The sequence below is a fragment of the Sordaria macrospora genome, chromosome 1, assembly GCF_033870435.1.
Source record: "Sordaria macrospora chromosome 1, complete sequence".
In the NCBI taxonomy this organism is placed as follows: Eukaryota; Fungi; Ascomycota; class Sordariomycetes; order Sordariales; family Sordariaceae; genus Sordaria; species Sordaria macrospora.
The window spans coordinates 9,011,167-9,030,565 of record NC_089371.1 but is presented as its reverse complement, the minus strand read 5'-3'; the positions used below and the strand labels follow the sequence as shown (position 1 = coordinate 9,030,565).

General features: G+C 51.5%; 7 protein-coding genes across 7 annotated transcripts; 3 read left to right on the top strand and 4 right to left on the bottom strand.

Annotated features, from left to right (window-relative positions):
* Nucleotides 1–62: 62 nt before the first annotated feature.
* On the bottom strand, nucleotides 63–2,063 carry SMAC4_04881 (uncharacterized protein). The gene is made up of 4 exons (XM_003347525.2): nucleotides 1,795–2,063; nucleotides 1,595–1,638; nucleotides 772–1,491; nucleotides 63–704 (listed from the first exon to the last, which is right to left on the bottom strand). The coding sequence occupies exons 2-4, from the start codon at nucleotides 1,634–1,636 to the stop codon at nucleotides 687–689; spliced, it is 780 nt and encodes a 259-aa protein (XP_003347573.1). The 5' UTR covers nucleotides 1,637–1,638; nucleotides 1,795–2,063; the 3' UTR covers nucleotides 63–686.
* Nucleotides 2,064–2,262: 199 nt separating this feature from the next.
* Nucleotides 2,263–6,030, bottom strand: SMAC4_04880 (uncharacterized protein). Its single transcript, XM_003347524.2, has 4 exons — nucleotides 5,024–6,030; nucleotides 4,118–4,958; nucleotides 3,612–4,063; nucleotides 2,263–3,559 (listed from the first exon to the last, which is right to left on the bottom strand). Exons 1-4 carry the CDS (start codon nucleotides 5,070–5,072, stop codon nucleotides 2,850–2,852), a joined length of 2,052 nt encoding a protein of 683 aa, XP_003347572.2. The 5' UTR covers nucleotides 5,073–6,030; the 3' UTR covers nucleotides 2,263–2,849.
* Nucleotides 6,031–6,339: 309 nt separating this feature from the next.
* On the top strand, nucleotides 6,340–7,832 carry SMAC4_04879 (uncharacterized protein). The gene is made up of 2 exons (XM_003347523.2): nucleotides 6,340–7,012; nucleotides 7,147–7,832. The coding sequence occupies exons 1-2, from the start codon at nucleotides 6,947–6,949 to the stop codon at nucleotides 7,471–7,473; spliced, it is 393 nt and encodes a 130-aa protein (XP_003347571.2). The 5' UTR covers nucleotides 6,340–6,946; the 3' UTR covers nucleotides 7,474–7,832.
* A 45-nt stretch (nucleotides 7,833–7,877) lies between these two features.
* Nucleotides 7,878–10,876, bottom strand: SMAC4_04878 (uncharacterized protein; the record flags this gene model as incomplete). The annotated part of the gene is made up of 2 exons (XM_003347522.2): nucleotides 7,878–10,791; nucleotides 10,844–10,876. 2 exons carry the CDS (start codon nucleotides 10,874–10,876, stop codon nucleotides 8,104–8,106), a joined length of 2,721 nt encoding a protein of 906 aa, XP_003347570.1. The 3' UTR covers nucleotides 7,878–8,103.
* Nucleotides 10,877–12,419: 1,543 nt separating this feature from the next.
* On the top strand, nucleotides 12,420–12,980 carry SMAC4_04877 (uncharacterized protein; the record flags this gene model as incomplete). Its single annotated transcript, XM_003347521.1, has 2 exons — nucleotides 12,420–12,683; nucleotides 12,759–12,980. The coding sequence occupies 2 exons, from the start codon at nucleotides 12,420–12,422 to the stop codon at nucleotides 12,978–12,980; spliced, it is 486 nt and encodes a 161-aa protein (XP_003347569.1).
* Nucleotides 12,981–13,483: 503 nt separating this feature from the next.
* SMAC4_04876 (uncharacterized protein) lies at nucleotides 13,484–15,364 on the top strand. Its single transcript, XM_003347520.2, has 3 exons — nucleotides 13,484–14,446; nucleotides 14,510–14,925; nucleotides 14,988–15,364. The coding sequence occupies exons 1-3, from the start codon at nucleotides 13,684–13,686 to the stop codon at nucleotides 15,042–15,044; spliced, it is 1,236 nt and encodes a 411-aa protein (XP_003347568.1). The 5' UTR covers nucleotides 13,484–13,683; the 3' UTR covers nucleotides 15,045–15,364.
* Nucleotides 15,365–16,695: 1,331 nt separating this feature from the next.
* On the bottom strand, nucleotides 16,696–19,014 carry SMAC4_04875 (uncharacterized protein). The gene is made up of 3 exons (XM_003347519.2): nucleotides 18,878–19,014; nucleotides 18,673–18,811; nucleotides 16,696–18,617 (listed from the first exon to the last, which is right to left on the bottom strand). Exons 1-3 carry the CDS (start codon nucleotides 18,915–18,917, stop codon nucleotides 17,075–17,077), a joined length of 1,722 nt encoding a protein of 573 aa, XP_003347567.1. The 5' UTR covers nucleotides 18,918–19,014; the 3' UTR covers nucleotides 16,696–17,074.
* Nucleotides 19,015–19,399: the final 385 nt, after the last annotated feature.

Here is a 19,399-nt window from a genome sequence, read left to right as displayed (position 1 = left end):
ACGTCACGCAGGTGGGTAGGTAACATTGAACGAAGGGAACAATGTGGGGAAGCTGGTGAGCCTCATCAGACGAAGATGTTGTTTTAACATGAAGCTGTGATGTCAAGAGTGGTGGATGATTTGATTTACGGATAACATATCATGGGCAAGGCTGGACCCTTGAATAGTGATCATAAGCAGCACAGGACGAGCAACTTTCCAACCTAATCTTGGTGCAACCACCCTAGGAGAAGATATTGGTGACCCTTCCAGGAACGTGCTGTCACTTCGTCAAGTTGTCAATGTTGGATGCCATCATGATACTCATTGACACCTCGCGAATCGTCTCCCCTGCCTCCTCCTTAAGCACTTCATTTCGCAAACAGAAAAGAACAAAACGCCCTCCTCTAAAACATTTGGTGCGTGTGTAGTGTACTAATGCCAGACTCTTCTCTTTCAAAACACAGATTCTTTTTCTTCATATCCCATTTTCTTCTCATCACCCATTCATCCCTCTTCTACGATGATCTCTCCCTTTGCTTCCCATTCAAGACTTTTCCTATCCATCCTGGCGTAGCTCCCCAGCCTCTCGTACATAGCGTACATGTAAGACCGGCGTAGACGTAGACGTGGTTCGTGGTTGTTATTGTTGTTGTCATGTTCATAACAAAGATATGGTTCGGTTGGAGGTAGATAGATGGAGGTGTTTACTCCTCGTCGCCAATCTGTCAAAGTGAAACCTATTAGGATCATCCCAAGCCAACATTGCACACGAAGATGGTGACCACATACCTTGGGCGCAAGATAGAACCTCAAATACGAGCTAGCAGAAATGTTGTACTCAACCAAAAGCGGCACCTCGTTCGACAAACAGATCTTGACCGTGCTCGACAGTGCGCTCGCCTTGCAAAAGTTGACCAGGTACTTGAGCGAGAACGTGAGGGACACGGGCTCGCTAAGCTCGATCTCGATATTCTCCGCGGGCTTATCGACATTGGTGTGCTGACGAAGCGTGATGCTGCCGTTACCGATATCGCCCTGGCAGCTGAACTTGACGCCGTCCTTGCTCGCCTCGATGTTGACGCTCTCGCTCATGGCCATGAGGTCGGTGGTGATGCGCTTGAACTCGGCCGACGGCATGCTGATGGTGGCCGCGTACTCGGTGTCGGGGATGCCCAGGTGCTCCTGGTCAATGTCCATGAGCTTGAGGTCATACTCGGAGATGCGGTCGTTTTCGGAAGACTCGAAGACGAGGTTGAGCACGTCGGGCGCGTCCTCGGCCTTGAGCGTCAGGATGTCCTCGTTCTGGGCGGCGCGCAGCACCTTGGTCAGGGAGGTAAGGTTCACGCCCAGCGCGATGTTGCGGTCGCACCGGAAGGGCGAGAAGGTCTCCGTCTTGAGCATCATGGATACCAAAGCGACGTGCGAGTTGTCCATGGCTTGGAGCGCGATACCGCTGTCGTTGCAGTCGAAGTTGCAGTCCTGCACGAGATCCTTGATGGCGTCGACGACCTGGATGTCACATCATTGGAAAGTTAGTTGGGCTGTCATCTAGCTGGGAAAGGAAATAGCTCTTGAGGAGAGGAAGAGGACTGGACATGGGACATGGACATACCTTCTTCAGGATCGACGCCTGCTCCAACCGTGCTTCAAGCATTTCTGTAGTTGTTGTAACAGTCCTCCAGTCAGCAACCCATCACTTTTTGTTCGTTCCCCCAGCTTTCTTCCTCCTAATATTGCTAGACAGGCAGGACAGGCGGGTAGGTAGGCAGCAGGAAGCAGGCAGCTTCACGCCCAGACAGAGAGACGACATACTGATGGATGTGAATTAACTGAATTCGAGAAAAAAAAGAAGAGGGAAAAAAGGGTATAACAGGCGAATGCGCGCGCTGGGTATCACTTCGTGGGAGAGGGAGGCGCTCGTAGAGTTTTGACGAAGGAAAGAGGAGAGAAAAGATTGGAATTGGAAAGAGTTGGCGTGAACGGCGAGATTTGTGGTTTTGTTCAAAGAGGTGCAACAGGCAGGCAATCCAATGTGATAAAAGAGAAAGGTGCCGTGGTGGAACACCACCCACTTCGCGACTTGACGCGCCTGCTAAACGCGCTGAGCTGGGGTTAGGCTTAATTGATTTACCGCTTCGGGCTAGCTCCCCGGTGCACGGTCCGTTCATGGCGCTTTTAGTGTTCTTTCAGGCGCAATCTTCGCGTTTTCAGTGGGTGGTGCCTTCCTGCCGTTCCTGAAAGCTGCTGATGAACCCCTGAAGTCTTTCCCGTCTGTTTGGATCATCGTGTCTCTCGCCGGCGACGTTGAAGGCATGCTCACTTTCGATATAGGGCTTCAACTATTGGACTTCTTCATTTTTGCTCTCTCTGTTCTACTGCTTTCCAGTCTTCAATTTTGCCTATTACATTATTCACCCATCCTAGCTTACACGCTCTGTTTCTCTCTCTTTCTCTCTCTTTCTCTCTCTCCCTCAACCCAAACAATTTATCACAGAATGCCAGCCCCAAGATCGTCTGTCTGTATAAGTAGCAGTGTAAATAAAACGCCGTTAAATTCTGTATCCCATAATCGCTCGCTTGCGCGCCCCCAGCTTTCAAATGACTCCATTTCCATGGTGTGTGTGTGTGTCTTGTTGTATCCCGTCGAAAACGCCATTCTACCCAAAGTTGTTGTGATGTTAAAAAAAGAAAAACTGGCAAGCTGGCCTTCTTGTGCTTGTGGTCGTTGTCCCTCTGCTCTCCCTCCCTCTTTTGTCTGCGCGCAATCGCAATGCCATGCAAGAATTATGAATGCTCTTCTTTCGAAAGGAAGAAAACCCCGGGGTTAAAGAAAAGAGAATGTCGCAAAATGTGTAGGTTGTATGTCGTCATAAAGAAAGCCTCGTCGGTGCAAGACTTCCCCCGTTTCCTCCTCCTCCTGCTGGCCCCGCGGTGGTATGCCTTTTCGGTCGCAAATTGATCACCATCTCCAACTCCTTCAGCATGCCCCTGCTTGCCTCTGACTTTTCCCTTTGCATCGCTCTCATCTCTCTCTCCTCTTTCATTTTCACCAATCTCTCCTCTCTCGTCAACATACTCCTTGGCCGGGCCGGTTGTGATGCTACCGCCTCAAACACATCCGGCTCGGTGGAACTTGGTGATGAGTTTCGTGGGGGAGAAGTCTCCCCGTTTAGCGCTTTCAGCGCATCCTCCGCTCCACCACCGGTTTCGTTCTCTTCGCCAACGGTAGTCAACCCGCTTAGCGAAGTAGCAGGCGAGTAAAGCATGCTCATGGAGGATAAACGCTTCTCGTTGCGATCGATACCTGACGCCAGTGCAGCCTTGCCGTCTTCCCATGCTTGTTGGAGCATTTTGAGGTCTTGACCGATGGACTCGTATTGCGACATGAGGTCGAAACCAACTTCGGAAATATCGTCGGCTTCGTTGAGTGCCTTCTCGGATTCTTCGCGTAAAAGTGCCAGCTTGGCTTGGAGACCGCGGATGCCCGTCGATAGGGAGTTGAGCTTGCGGAACTGCGTTCGCCGTTTCTCGCGATTGGGGGAAAGAGGGAACTTGGTCTCGGGAATAGCGGGGAAGCCTGTTTTTGTTAGATTTCATGACTCATGGCCATGGAAATGGGTTGAACGTACTCTCTTCATCACTCAAGATAAGCCTCAGCCTCTCATAACAATCACCCGTCAAAGTGCTCAGCTGGTTGAGACACTGCGCCGCCGTCGACCATCTTACAAAGTCGCTGTTATCGCCCGTAGCCTCGAATGCAAGCAAAGCGCAGAGAAGCAGCTTGCGGATGGTGTGAAACCTTGCAGCCGCGATCTTAAGCACCCGTAGTGACTCGGCGTCCTCCGTCGCATCCTCCGGAAACCCCTGCATCGCATCGGAAACGTCAAAGTCGGTAATGTCGTAAACGTCGTAGTATTTTTCCAGATCCAACTGTTCCGAAAGTCCCTTCACCGCTGTCGTCACCTGGATATAACTCTTGATCATATCGGCAAACCGCTGCTTGAGGGCCTTGCGCAGACGTCCGCATCGTCGCGTTTGGCTTCGGTCTTCGATTCGGCTGATAGGCGGTAGTGGTGCGCTCCTGGATGTATGTTAGCTGTGGGTACTTACTCTTTGTAAACAAGACCACACTTACAGTCTATAACCCCTCGAGACCAACTCAACCTCCTGAATCAACGACAGCGCCGCACTAGTAGCACTATCCCAATCCTGACTTTTGGCCACAAAAGTAGCAACCTCCGCCAGCGCCTTATTCCTTACATATCTCAACCACTGCTTCCGGATGTATAAGTGCGCCACCAATCCCACTGCAACCGCGACCACGACGGTAACCAGCACCCCTTTTTTTGTCAACCGGGTATATCCTCCCAAGCACAACCATCTTATCCCCAAAGCCACGACCAACGCTCCCGCAGCCGTCGCGATCAACCCCGTCGAATTCGGCAGCACCACATCGTTACTCTGCCCTTTCGAGCCATCGGCGTCCTGGTTTCGGTAAAAGTGGTTCAGCCCCGCAACTGAATGTCCACTCAGCAACTGCGAGGCGACGATCGTGTACCGGAACTGCTCGATGAACTTCTGGTTGTCGGCGCGGTCTATCCTCGCTGTCACGGCTTTCTTTACCCCAAGAAGCTTCATTAGTTCGACCCCTATGGCCTGCATTATCTGAGCGTAGAACCTTACAGAGTAGGAGTCATGTAGCGAGCCGAGCGAGCTGTAGCGCTTCATGCGGTGCGGGATGTCGAGGTGTATTGGCTCGGGCGCGTTCTTGCGAAACCGCTTGCGGACCATGGGGCGGCCTACGGGCGCGAAGTTGGGGGAGGACGGGGGTGAGATGCTGTGGTCGGAGATGCGGTCATCATCGTCGCGGGCATCGTGGAATTGGGGACTGTCATTGTGATCGGAATCGGAGGCAGAGGAGGAGGAGGCTGGCGGTGTTGGCCAGTTATTGCTGTTGCTTCTTTCTTCGCCTTGATCTGTCATGGTAAAGTAACCGGTCAGAGGATGTTTGATAGTAATGAGTAAAAGAAGGTAAGCGAACCCTTGAGATAATTGGCAAGAGGCTCGCAATCCTGAATTACGGTCTCCATGGATGCAGCCACCAGCACAACCGGACAACTCGGACAACGAAGAAACTAGGACAACGAAGAAACTCGAACAAGAGAACAGACTTGGAAGAACATCCAACAAAGGAAGAACACGGGCGGTCGATGCAATGTGTTGGTGCTAGCTCTCCATCTGGCGCCAGGCGGCAACTCTAATGATTGTCCCTTGTTTCGAAGGAGTACAGATACAAGGCCGGCGGCACCACGCAGTGTTTCCTTGTTTCAAGTCCTCGGTTTCCCCCCAAATGTCCGTGTCTTGCGAAGATGGGCGTGATGCGATGTGGCTGTGAGCTGAGAATCGGTGGGTTTTCTTTGTCGCTTATGCTATGCGAGGTGGTCGAGACGTGGGAATATGGAGAGTGCGGCGCAAGGTGATGTGTTCGACTGCCGACTTGGTAATGTGCTAGCGCAATCGGTTATCGATGCATGTGCCCTCTGTTTCGTCTTTGTTGCTTCGTAAAACGCTGGTCGAGATTCGATCGATCGTGATTTCGTCGATGTTCGATGTTGAAAAGGAGTGTCGAGGTTGGAAATTGGTGTAAGTGAACTATTGATGACGGATGGAGAACGATGATCGAGCGGACGCTGACGAAACGGAGTCCTGGGAGAACCGGGAAACGGGCAACTGGCGACCTCCGAGACAACTGAACGAGCGACTGACGTCCCCTGTGGATTTTGACTTGGTGGAATGATTATGGAAGCCTTCTTTTTCTCTCAACAAGTGCGAATCTCTCCACAGCTGTGAGTCCGAAAATAACAGCTTTCTAGGTCCTTGGGATGCTCATTAAAGGTCACCGGAACCCTGGCAGATGACGTTAAATTTGACGCCACTCGTCTGCAACTCAGCGAACCAGGGGGGTGGGTGTTTGTATCGTAGTATCTTACCGTCTTGTTACTTATCTGCTGTCTCCAGTAACCAAGTGCCAGCAAAGTGAAAGACGGGTTGAGGAATAAAAAGAGTGCCCAACGTCGCACAAATATGTCACTCCCAGGAGTGATCCGTAGAGCTCATTCTTTATATCGGTGAGGAAGAGAGGTTGGGAGAGTTCCAGGCCAGGCCGATGTGACAATGATCAATCATTCCCTCGGAACATTTCACTCAAAGTCAGTGACACTTTCCCTTCAGGAGGTTGGACCGTTACGCTACTGCACCTTGAACCCTGTCGTGACCGAGACGGATCCCCTTCTCCAACCCTGGAAATTACCCAATTCATTCCAGTCGCCGTGGTCACCGTCGCCGACCCCGACTGGTTCATGGTCTCATAAAACGGTAAGATACGATAAGATTACAGACGGATCGACGGGCCAAAGCTTCCACCCGACGGGACCCGGCAAAGGAGCCGTAGAGGTTCTTAGCAGCTGAACCCCTGCCACGTGCCCTAGCCGGCATGTTGCCTGCCCCAGCTCAGCTTCAGCTCACTACAGTGCATGACGCCGCGGCGGCCCGGCAGGCATTGCTCGGCAGCTCCGTTTCCCTGACGTTGGCCACCTGGGCTCGAGCTGGGTCAATTGGCAGTTGCAGGTTGCGGCTCCACGCGATCAACCACCAAGCGACGACCGAGTGCATCACCATTCTGACGACCAGACGACCACGACCACGACAACGACGAAACGAAACGAAACGGATCCAGGCATCTTAGACGAAACCGACTAGAAAGAAACGAGATCGGAAAGGAATAAAAAAGGACGATCCGGGGTAAATTGCGACACCCAAGCCATTATCAATCAGCACGAACCACCAGAACCCGAGATCGCGAGTCGCATATACAGCAGGCCCGGCGCCAGATACCCGACGCGAAACACCGAAACAACCCAAAAAACGATAAAATTATCCATACTACCCGAGATAGACAGCCAAGATGTTGTCCGAAAAAGACTACCAGATTTCGCCGATTGTGCAAGAGAGCGTGATGCATAACTCCAAGGTATGTTTGTTTACCTTTCCATTATTTCCCCCTCCATTTGCTCCCCTCCCCTCCATTTGCTCCCCTCCCCTCCTCTTCCTCCTCCCCTCCTCCCCCCTTCAACATTATCCCACATACTAACATGATATAACCAGTCCCTCCAAAACCTCCAATCCCTCTCCGCCTCCCTCTTCGGCATCTCCGCCGGAATTTTGGGGTTGGAATCCTACTCAGGCTTCCTCTTCTACATCTTCTTTTCCTTCCTCACTTCCCTGCTGATGTACATCATCCGGGTCGCGCCGTCCACTTTTCCGAAAGAATACAAAGACAACAAAGGCACGGACAACGGCTTGGGCAGCGGAGTCGGTGGAGTCAATAAATACTTTAGGGGAGGATTTGAGTTCTGGGCCGGAGGCATCATGAATGGGTTTGCGGGGTTTGTGTTGACTTGGACGTTGTTTTATGGGTTGGTTAGGGCTTGAGCTGTTTGTCTGGATGACAGGCTGGGGGACGGAGGCGGATAGATAGGGAGAGAGTCAGGCAGGCGATGGGGTTTGGGCGGTCTAGGGAGGGATGAGGAAAAGAAAAGATGATCGAGATGGGTGAAGATGGGGATGTGATCATGTGGAGGCAGTTGGGGGGAATGAAGAAGTATGATTCAACCCCGTGTCCTAGGAAGACACAGAAAGTTGCTACGTGTGTTTGATGATATGCAAGGCTCGAATCGTACCGGGTAGAGCTAATTACGAACGTGATGTTTTGGTTACCGAGCACATCTCCGGCAGTGAAGAGCTGATCGGGTATCCAGAAGAACAAGTTTGTACGAACCAGTGCAATGTTCAGACATCAGTCAATCGACACAAAAACCGCAGAGAGCCGTTGTTAACAAGGAAATCTGATTTATCAATGCTAACAGAACACTATGGTACCCGACAACTACCTCCATTACATCATCAATCCAGCAACAACAGAAAAAAAACACAGTTACGCTATGGCAAGAACAAAAACCAAAAGCTCAGAAATCCAAACAAAGCAAAGGAACTAAAACAAAGACTCGCTGACACGCACTCTCATGCTTCAGAAACAAACCATAGAAAACAAAAAGACTTGGATCACTCAACAATCTCAACAACCCTCCCCACAAACCCTTCCAACCGCGACGACCGATCCCGACTCCCATTATCACCCAATATCAAGATCCTCGAGCCCAGCTCGATCCACTCGCGGTTGGACAAGAGTTCCAGTTGGACTTCACATCCCTTCTTAGCCGCCTCCTCTTCCTCTTCCCCAACATGTCCACTGTCAACAGTCTCACCGTTGTTGCTGGTGTCATTGACGTCATCGCCGAAGGTGAAGACATCGTCCTCTTCCTTTCCACTTGGCTCGTTGACGGAAGTGTGTGTAGATAGGGGAGAAGGGGTGGGATGGAGCCTCGTAACCCTCACCACCCTCGCAGAAGCCCTGATGCTGGCGACGTATACGTTGACTAGACTTCCCACTATTAACGCAGCCGCGACTCCTCCTTCTTCGTCTGCGTTACCATCACCGCTTGAGCTGGAGCCATTGGGACTGCAGTCGTCATCTTCAAAAACAGCAGTCAACCCACTAGCAGCTTGCAACGTAGTCGTGCTGGACATGTGTTTCCCAGGAACGGCGAGGACCATCCCCTTTCTTACCCTCGCTGTCCTTTTGGCGCCAGCTTCAGTGGCCGTGGGGTGGTCAAACACCATGCCGATAGATCCAACCTGCCCTGCTGCTAAGGTCTGAACGGGAAGCTGGAGGTTCCTGATGGAAACAACCTTGGCGGTATGCCATTCCCCCTTTGCAGAGGAAGCAGATGCAGACGGGTTGGTTTTGGTCGACGAGTTAAGACGGTTGAGTTCTGCTGATGAGGGGTTTGCTTCCAAGTCAGAGAGGGTAGGGCGGAGGTGGTTATCGCTTGCTATAGCTCCTACTGCTCCCAGAGAAGGGGTGGCGGGGCTGGGCGTGTCGCTTGTTTCATCTGACGACGAAGAGGTAGAAGACGAAGAAGGGAAAGGTCCAACGACCACCGTATCCCCGATTGACAAGCTGCCAAAGCGTAAGTGGCCAGCTACCACGGTTCCGAGATCTGTTTCCTCGTCCGAGTCACCTGTTGCTAGTGAAGAGGAGGCAGCGAGGTTGTACTGGTCCTCGATGTGGAACAAGCTGGCAGGCTGCTCCGGATTCAATGCAGGGCCGATGAAGTCATGCGCGGTTGGAGTGGGAGGTAATGGCAAGCCTTGGAGTAAAGCATGTAACATGCCTAGACCGCGACCGTCGACGGCGGAGGTGAGGACTATAGGGACCACTGATAAGAAGTCACCGCCGTTGGAAGCGAGTTGGTCGGCGACCTTGGCGACGGCCGCTTCCTCGGTTGGCGAGACGTGGGTGAGCTCGTGAGGAGTGGTGGCGTCTGCTTTGAGAATTGCGGGAGCGCGGCCGGCTCGCTTGATTCCTGTGAGGACTTTGTTGAGGGTTGACAAGATGGAGGGCTTGCTAGCGAGATCGAGTTTGGTGATAATGATTGCCAGAGGTAACTTGAGGCGCAGGCAAAGCTCGAGATGGGCGGAGGCTAGATCGATGCTGCTGCTGCTACCGGTCGGGGTGGTACCCAGAGACGGGGCATCAACAGCAGGGGAAGCATCGCTGCCGTCGGCAGCTATGCAGAGTAATGTCCAATGAGGCGCCCAACCAATGATGCCGCGGAGGATAGTCCTACGATATCTCGGAGCTCCAGCCGAGTCTACCAGGTAAACTAACCGGCCATCCTTGGTAAAGTCATGGGCGTCGATCCAAGATTCAACTCCGCTATGAGCATCGTTGATGATTTCGCCTTCGTTGTAGCCGACAAGTGCTTGAGCGACAGAGGAAGTAACACCCGAAGCTACCTCATGGGGATGTTTGAGCAAGTTGAGCCGACTTTTTCCACGGCCGTTGTCCAGAGTCCCCTGAGATAAAATACCCAAAAGCGTGGATTTCCCAGACGTAGTCGGCCCCGTGAGCGTAACGCGCAGCTGGTTCGCGGTCAACGGCCCCTGTTTCATGGTCGACAAAGCTGAAGACACAGCACCACCGCCCGTGGCTTGAGCAGTCAAGTCTGGCATGATCAGAGCTTCAACCACCCATAACTTGTCCTTGCGTCGAGTCTCCTGGGGTTCTCCGAATAACGAACCTTCAGACTCAACCGACGAGTCAATCCACTCGCACTCGCCCACTATCACCATCCTTAACACATTCATGTTGCATCCCAAACTCGCCGCCATGACCCTCAAGTTTACCAAACTTTCATCCAGCTCATCTCTCGTCAGCCCCACGAGCGTGCCATCATCCGCCACACCAATCTCATACAGGGCACCTCTCGATGCTTCCAGCCCCGGCAGCAACTTGCCCAACTTGACGTTTCCATCCCGCGCCAGCTCATCCGGATCCGGCAACTTCGGAATTACCAGATCTACCGCCGCAGAACTAGCATGGTAAGGACAAGACTGCTGCAGCCTCCATAGCAACTGGGTAGTCAAGTGTTCAAAGCGATCCTGTCTCGTTGTCGTGGCGCCTGAAGACCCTCCAACAGAGACTGGAGTGCCCCGTAATGAGTTGGAAGTGGGATCATAAGGCAGTGGTCTGCTCTGGGTAGACCCGCAGATCTTGGCTGTCGAAGTGCTGCTGTGTTCGTACTTGCGCCGGGGGCGGAGGAGGAGGTGCAGCTTGTATTCCGTTGGACCTTCTTGTGGCTCGGCTTCTAGACGGGTGATACCGTTGTAGTCGGAGAGGAGACCGGTCTGGATGACTCCGGTGGTAGTGGGGTTTGATGAGCGGACTTCCGGAGTGGACCGCCGGCTGGGCCCTTCGGAGGGTTTGAGCCATGGGGAGGAGACTCGCGGGGGGTTGGGATCGAAGGTGAAGACGGACATGATGTTTGCGTTTGTGTCTGGGCTCGCTTGGGAGGACTTGGTGGTGTGACCTCAAGTGGTCAGTGTATATGATATCTGATAAGAGGGTTTGACAGCAAATAAACAAAGAATCAGCAAGTCCCGTGGTGGTGGTATCGGAGATGATGGTGTGACAATATTGCACGGTGAAGGTATGTGTTATAGGATAATAGTGTATGTATTCGAGTGATCATTTTGGATGCTATGGAGCGAGTTGCTCAATGTCTGGTGATGTTGATTATAGTCGAGTGAGGTCCGTGGAGAGGGTCCTAACTGGGTGCTGTGGCAGACCAACTGGTCTTTTTAATTGAGGCTGGAGAACATCATGGTGACGGTTTCTGTTGTTGACCTGTGTTTGGGATACAATAGGAAGAACACAAGAGGGTTTGTTCTCTTCTTGAAAGTGAGGTCAAGGAGGAATACAAGATGAAAGGTGTTTGGTCGGTGAGTGACGCATCAATGCCTTCCTTCCCTTTTCGTTCAGAGGTGTCTGACTCCCACAGACCAACTGACCAACCTATGTGCTAAACGCATATGGCGGTTCGTGCATCAATGCGCGAGTTGCAAGTACGTATCAGATACGTTGAACGTTTACCGTCCCGTTTGAACAAGTTTGTCTGGATGTAAAGGGATGGAAATAACGTCATTTCATGGCATTCAGTTCAAAGTATACCCTGATCCAATTGCAAGTATCATCCTCCAAAACGCTGCAAACAGTTGCCTTGGTATTCCTTTCCCATTGTCTGTGTCATTTTCTCGTATTGCTTGTACTGTTCAATATTGGCTCGTGCGCTAACCAGATTCTTGTGACCTGAGTCTGCAAACATGACAGGAAAATAACGAAACGGCGAGATTAAAAGCGTAAAGCCGGGAGAGTCTGTCAAGCTCCAAGGTCAACATGATCTCAAATTGCGATTTCCACTTGAAGGTTGGTAGAGTGGTGGTTGGATTACGTAGAGTGCGCAACGAAGTCTCGCGGTAACGGAGCTTCCAGGAGCATTTGGAGTGCCATCCCTCCCCCACTATTGCTGGTATTGCGCGGCTTCTCCCGCTCCTTCCAGAGCACTAACACCACGGCGAGCACGGCGACAAGGCCAATGCCATGGCAGTTATCTGGTACTTGTGCAATTGCCAGCCAACAAGCTAGTTACCCGCACAGAAATGCCGACTAGCTGGTATTGTCTTAACAACAGCTGCCGCAAACTGCCCGGTGAAGGGAGGACAGTCACGGTCTGCTGGCAGGCGTCGCGAGGCGTCGTTGCCGTCTCTTTGTTCGAACTTTCCAAAACCGAATCCCCAGGAATTCACTTCATTGACCAAGTGAGGCGGAGGCAATAAGTAACCGGGACCATTTCCTGCTAAAAGAACGTCACCCGACAACTCTATTTCAATGTTGCCCATCGTCCTCGCACGACCTCATCTCAGCCATCCATCACCGAACTGCAGTAGCGACCACTAGCAGTTCGACACCACCAAAAATGGGTCGAAAAAATAGGAACCCCGCCTGGCGGGAGGCCAATATCTGGGAAAAGCCCGAACCCGCTCGGAGATACAGCACTTGGGCAACGACAACATGGAGGACGAGCACATGGGGCAGCGATCATGCCGACCCCGATCCCGATCCCGAAGCTCACATACAACCTGAGGAGCAGCAGGAGGAGGAGGAGGATGGGGAGGAGAAGGTGACAAAGAAGAAGAAGAAGAAGCCATCAATATGGCGGTCTTTGGCGTGTGGGATGAAGGTAAGCATTTATATGGAAATATCATTCACAGACCCCTAGCACTGGTAGCACTGGCCCCTACACCACCATCCACAGACAGCCCTAGCCTGCGACATGTTCAAGCCCGCTTTCCCCTGGATCGCCCATCTCCGCTGCCATTTCCTCGCATTCAACGTCTCCTCCACCACTCAGGAACGAGGAACCGGCGGAAAAGGAGGCCCATCAACACCACCCATGTTTCGACTTTTCGACTGGACCCTGAGTCCTCGAGGAAACATCAGACAAGACGCCTTGATCTGGTACTTGGGGTGGCGATGAATACCGGCACGTCCACCGCCAAGATAACCGGGAATGTCAACACAGCCTCAAACAACCCACGGACAGTCTCACAAGAGGACCAAAAAAGGGAAATTTCAAGATGGGCGAGACGCGGACGCAACTGAAATAGGCCACCAGTCAGTGTTAGTGGTCAACATATTCGACGCCGCCATTAGCGTAACAGAAACACCTAAAAATGGCTGCTTACAGTCCACCTAAAGACCCGCGAGATCCGTCAGCACTTTCCCTCTCGATGCAGGCGTCTCCAAATCGCCCGGCCCCTGCTCTTGCCTCCTGCAACTTGTCCACACTTGAGCATGGGACTCCCTGCAGACATGGTTACGACGCTTGTATTACGGGCCTTCCCCCAATCATTACGGCAGTCCATCAAGCGTCGGGCGGGCCACAGAAGGGCCACAGGAGGATACGCAGAAAGCTGGAACACGCTCCAGACACCAGTCAAGACATTTGGAGTGCTCTCCAGAGGGAACTAACATTTGTCCCCCTGTTCCCCTCATAAGCACCACATCCATGGATTATTCTCCCTAAAACAAACCCTCCATCCATCTTACTCCTTTTCTCTTTCCTCTCGTTCCAGTTCCACCGCATCTTGTCAATCACAACACATCAGTTTCCATCTCTCTGACATCTCCGTCGTTTCTCTTAATTGTACTAAGTATTGTAATCATCACAGTTTCCAAAAATGGGCTGGTCGTTCGGACGAAAGAAGAACAAGGAGGGTGCCGCCGCCGAGAACCCTTATGCCCAGCAACCAGCAGCCGATCCATATGCGAATCAGCACGCGAGCCCTGCTCAGTCCCAGGCTACTCTATCGAGCACCACTAGTAGCGGTCCCCGTCCCGGTGGTCTTCCCTCGGGTCCGTCCCCGTACCAGAACAACCAAGCTCCTCCTCCCTACTCCGCCGGAGGTCCGGTCCAGCAGCCATCTGCTGCGGGGAGGTATACCAACGACAGGTTTGGTACCACGGATAGATATGGCGATAACCGCTACGATACCCCTTCCACCAGCAACCAGAACCGCTACGAGCCCTCGACCGACTCCAAGCAGAGCCAACCATTCTCCAGTTCCAAGTACAGCTCGGGCGTCTCGGCCGGCACTTCTGCTCAACCATCTCCTACCAAGCAGCAATACCCCGTAACATATGGCGACAACAAGCAGCCCGGGCAGATTCAGCCTGATGGGTTCTATCAGCCGTCTCCCCAGGAACTCTATGGCAACAAGTTTGGCGTGCCGGAGGAGGAGCTCACGGAAGAGCAGAAGGAGGACGTAGAGTTCGACGGTGTTCGGAACGACATTGTGAACGAGCAAAATGCCACCATTGACACTCTGGGTCGGACTGAGCAGACGACTCAAGCTGCTCTGGAGAACATGCGCAATGCTCGACAGCAGCTGAGGGAGCAGAACGAGAGGCTGCTGTATGCCAAGGGAAACGTTGATCACGGAAGTGAGTTTTTGCCATGTACAGCAAACCTGGAGCAAATGACCTGATGCTAACACACAACAACAGTGGGCCAAGCTCGTATTGCTAAGGCCAGCGTGAAGGAACTTGAACGGGTGAATCGCTCCATGTTCATGCCCGTCGGCCACAGCAAGAAGACGCTTAACAGGATGGACCAAGACCGCCTGCAGGCTGAACTTGAGGAGAAGGCGATCCGCGAGGAAAATGCCCGCGAGATATATAAGAACCGTTCGCAAGCACAAATGGCCGGCATGAAGCCTAAGAAGCTGGGTCTTGGCGGCGGTGCTGACAACAAGAAGAAGTACGCCCTGGAGGACGATGAGGAGATGGACCACAACGAGAACCTCATCAATACGAAGATCGCCCTGATGGAGCAGGCTGCGGATGAGCTCAAGGAAGGTGCTTTGGATATCAGCGCAGGTCTGGATCTCAGCAATAGGTACATTGATACCATGACCGAGAACGTAAGTGTTTTGTTTTCTGGGAGACGATGCAGGGAAAAGCAACGCACTAACAATTGCAACAGACCGATAGACTCAACATCGAGGTTCGCAGGAACAAGATGGCGCTCGAACGGTTTTAAACAGAACGGCATGGGATGTTGGTTGGGTTGGATGGTTTGGAGTAACCGGAGTTTGTTTGCTGGTCTTAACTTTTCGCTGCGAACATGTGCTACCCCTTTTCTTCAGTGTTTATGTTGATAATACTGTGGGTTATAAAAGGAACGTTTTTTTGTGTGTGTCATTCAGAAATGTTTCTTGCGGTGAGTCTGGCTGGTACAAGGGTCCTTCCTCGGATTCGGATGGTTTCGGGAAATATACATGCCTGAAGAAGGCAGGCCGTTGCGATGATTCGGTAAATATCTAACTACTAATAGACTTAAGTCATGTACCTTGCTATCTCCATTGTGATCTACTTGGGATGTTTCAACTCCAAGCTAAATGCTGAAAACATAATACAAAACTGATGTTATGTGAAGAACGAAGAGACCTATTTCACGTTCGCGGCCTCTCCCAACACCACGATTTAACTCATAAGTTGCATCATCAGCAAACACCTCCTCGCAAGTCATAAATCGCTCCCTCTCCTTTGAACCTCCTGGCTTGCTTGTGAAAGGACCGCAGAGGTGCCATCATGTTACTTTTTAATATCTATGATGGCGTATGCCACCTAACTAACGTGTAACATTCTGTCAGAACCTTTTGGTTTACATGTAGTTATAGTCTTTTATCTGCAGGTGGTCTTCCATCTCATCTGCCACATGATTACTACGAAGTCGAATAGTTCAAATGACACAAAGTCCTGGAGAGCCACTGTGACGGTGCTGTACACAGCAAAACGGCTTAACATTAACAACATTTTGAGCAACGATGTAGAATAAGCAAGGCAAAGCAAGTGGGAAAAAAAATTAGCCAGTGTTTTTTTTTCTTTCCTTTCTTTCCTCTTCCAATTCACTTTTGGCTAGGTACTACAAATATGTATAAGAAATATTAAGGGATCTTCTTTCCAGGACAAATATGTTAATCAGTCGCATCACGAACCCCTTACACGGCAAATATCAAGATGATTAGTCTTAAGGCAGCAACAAAAGAAGGAAATGTTAATCGAGAACATGAACCCAGCTGCCTTACCAAATCCTTCTCTCTAAGCCGGCCATTCTACTCGGCCTAGGTAGGTACTCTGGCCAGAACATAAAACTCGACGCTACCTATCTTACTGTCTTTTGGACACTTCTGGAATACCCATGTTTGAAAGGATACTGCACAATACGAGTTAGTGAATATGCAAGAATCCTAAGATCCCTATGTTAAAAACACTACCTTAGTGGGAGTTTAAAAAGACAAAACCGTGCACAATCTGTACAAGGGACGATACCTAGTAAGCAGACGAAGGAAAGACTTACCATACTGCTCATCGTTCAAGCGGGGTTTAGTTACTCTACTTTATTTACTTTACTTGTTTGTACTCTTTGCTTTATTTCTACTAGGTAGTTTCATTTCCATCTGCATTGCTGATTTCGACCACATGTTACGAAGGCCACCCCGAGAGACACTCACTCGTCCGTCCTTCTTTAGGTAACGACAAATTTACCTACCAAACTGGTCCGGGGGTCTAGGAAATATGAAGATATGGATATCATGTGAAAAAAAAAAACCTTGGGAATTTCTTTGGGCTATTGGCATCACATCCATGTATAATGTAGGCTGTGCACGAGAGCAACAAGCGAGAGACCGAATTGGGGAGAGTGACTCAATCCGGTCGGGTCCTTGTAGACATTGAAGTTGCCCCTGACAGCCAAACACCACGGGGAAAGTCATTCTGTAGGTATCTATACCTCTACCAAAGAACATGAAGCTCATCCTGTTTCCTTTATCATGGAAAGCACAACAGTCTTTGAATCTCTCCAAATATCGTTTAAGTACAAAAACCATCAACAAGCCCATCTCCGTCTCAAACATCCAGCCTAGTCTCCTTATCTAGGTATTCCCAACTCACTCCCCACTTCCATACCGTGGCTTTACCAACCTTCCATATAACATGCCCCTGAATCAACCATATGCCATCAAGAACTTGCACCGGAAAATGACATATTCCACCCCTGCCCGGCCATTTCTAACTATAATCCTTAATCAAACCCCTCTCGATCTCAACATCGTTACTGATGCCCAACCTTTCATCCACATCCCTAAACCCCTTCTCCCTACACCCTCCCCTAACCTTACAAGCATTTTCCACCAGCAGCCTGTCGTTCGCCACAACTGCAACCAGATAAGCCCTGTATTTAGTCTCATACCCCACATTCCCTACCTCGGCCCTCAGCTGCGCCTCCGATCTTCCCCCCTTCCAGTCCTCAAACTTCTTCATCTCCACCCTCGCCTTCGCGATTCCTTTGATCCTTTTCTCTCTGTTCTCCTTCGCCACCTCCAGCACATTCACCGCAGCCCTGGTGAAATGGTGATCGGGGCCCCATAGTTCCTTATTTGTGGTATAATGAGCAACCAGCTCTTCGCTACGATCGACAGCGTCGAATACTTCGCCGGCGAGAAGGGTTGCCTGGGTGAGTTCCGTTAGAAAAAAGGCGGTCGAGAGCGGGCACGGTCTCGTGCGCGCCACGCAGCGTCTGTAAAACTCCTCGGCGACGCGGACCGCGCACGAGAGGTGCTTGTGCGCCGTCATGTGCTCGAGGATGAGGCAGTAGAGGTTGCGGGTTTCGGAAGCCATGGAGCCGCGGGCGGACCAGTACTCTCGGAACTGCGCCCAGAGGTCGTCTTGTTCGGCGCGGTAGGCTGGGTCGTTGGGGTCCAGGTCGCTGTCGATACCGTAGTTGGGTGGAATCCAGGGGTTTATCTCGTCCAAGGTGAGTTTGTCGACGGTGATGATGCCTGATGCCGTGGTGGTGCCGCCTTTGATGAGGACGTCGACGATTCTGTCGATGTAACCTTTTGCGTCACTTGTGCTCAGCCAATTTTCCGTTTCGCGCTTCACCAGCGGAATGTGATCCTGGGCTGGCTGAGCTTCAACTCGGTCTTCCATGCCGTCGACATCCAGCCGAAAGTATGTGTTTGGGACGTTTTCGAAACGCCTCGTCATGTCGATATGGGCCTTTTCGCTGTTTCGTTTCTTGCCATCTTTTGCTATGTCGAAGCGGTTGGCAATTTCTCGGGAGCCTGCCCCGAGGCTCAACACGCAACCAACCTTGGCTGTGTTGTCCAGGACTTCCGTTGCCTCGTCAAGCACTTCCCTTATCGGGTTCTTGAAGTCCCTGGTATCGTCGAAGGGGAACCGTTGCCGGTCCTCTTTGTGCTCTATCGAGATCGCGGCCCACCTTGCAGCTTCAAAGATGGTCATGGACTCCAGTTGGTTGGGATCCTTGTGGCGGTAGGCGCGTATGCGTCGTAATGAGTGATCGGCTCGTCGCGCAACCACGAACGTCTTCCCGGTCGAACGTTCGCCCTTGTCGTCTCTCATCTGATCGCCGTCTTTGCGGCCTTTCATGACCTTCTTCATTCCTTGCTCGACCTTTTCCTCTCTGAAAGCGATGTTGAATTCAAGCCTTCTCTTGGCGGTACTGAAGATCTTAGTGGAGATGTTTTCGTATCCTGTGAGAGCTTCGGTAGTCGTCATGCGAAGCCTTCCGAGAAGGAGAGCAGCGATTCTGGATGCCGCAGTTAGCGTTATGTCTAGTAGTAGTAGTGCTCTGAGACACTCACCCTCCGGTGCCAATGCCTCCAATCAAATGGAAGTAATCGCATGGTTTTGGAGTCTCCGCGAGGCCTTGCTTCTCTTGGATCCTTTTCATGATCCTGTCGAGTATCATGACTTCTGACAAGACACGGACTCCTCCGCCGTCTGTATAAAGAGGCTCTATGGTTAGCCATGTGAGTATATGAGAAGAGTAGCCAAGGAGGTTCTTACCCAGCGAGAGGATATTGAAGACCTCATCATCAGAAGGCATTGTCTTCAAGCTTGAGACTCAGTACATTGCAAGGACGTGATGATTCAACGATTCCGATGAACATGACATGAAGACTGTGCCTGAAGCTTTTGGGTGTCAGGATGTCAAAGATATATAGACTCAATACGCCAACAAAGGGTGATAAATATAGACCACGGTTGAGTTACATATATGCAACCATGTCTATCCCAGCGCAGGGGAGGAGTGACGGAGAGGAAGGCCATCCGGCCGATTTCCAAGCATCATGAGGTCTGCTCACTACTGTTAGCCGCAATCCAAACGCTCAATGAATCATACCACACCTGAGTTACAAATCTTGACCAAGGCCTTTAGGCCCATCTTCTCCGGGGCGCGTACCTCCTTCGGAACGTGAGAGATGTTCAATTGGACGATTGGTGATGGAAAAGGTGGAAGCATGAGATCCCGGTCGATGCGGGTTGGCGCTTCTGTCACAACAAGCTTTCTCAGGGGGGTTTCAGGGG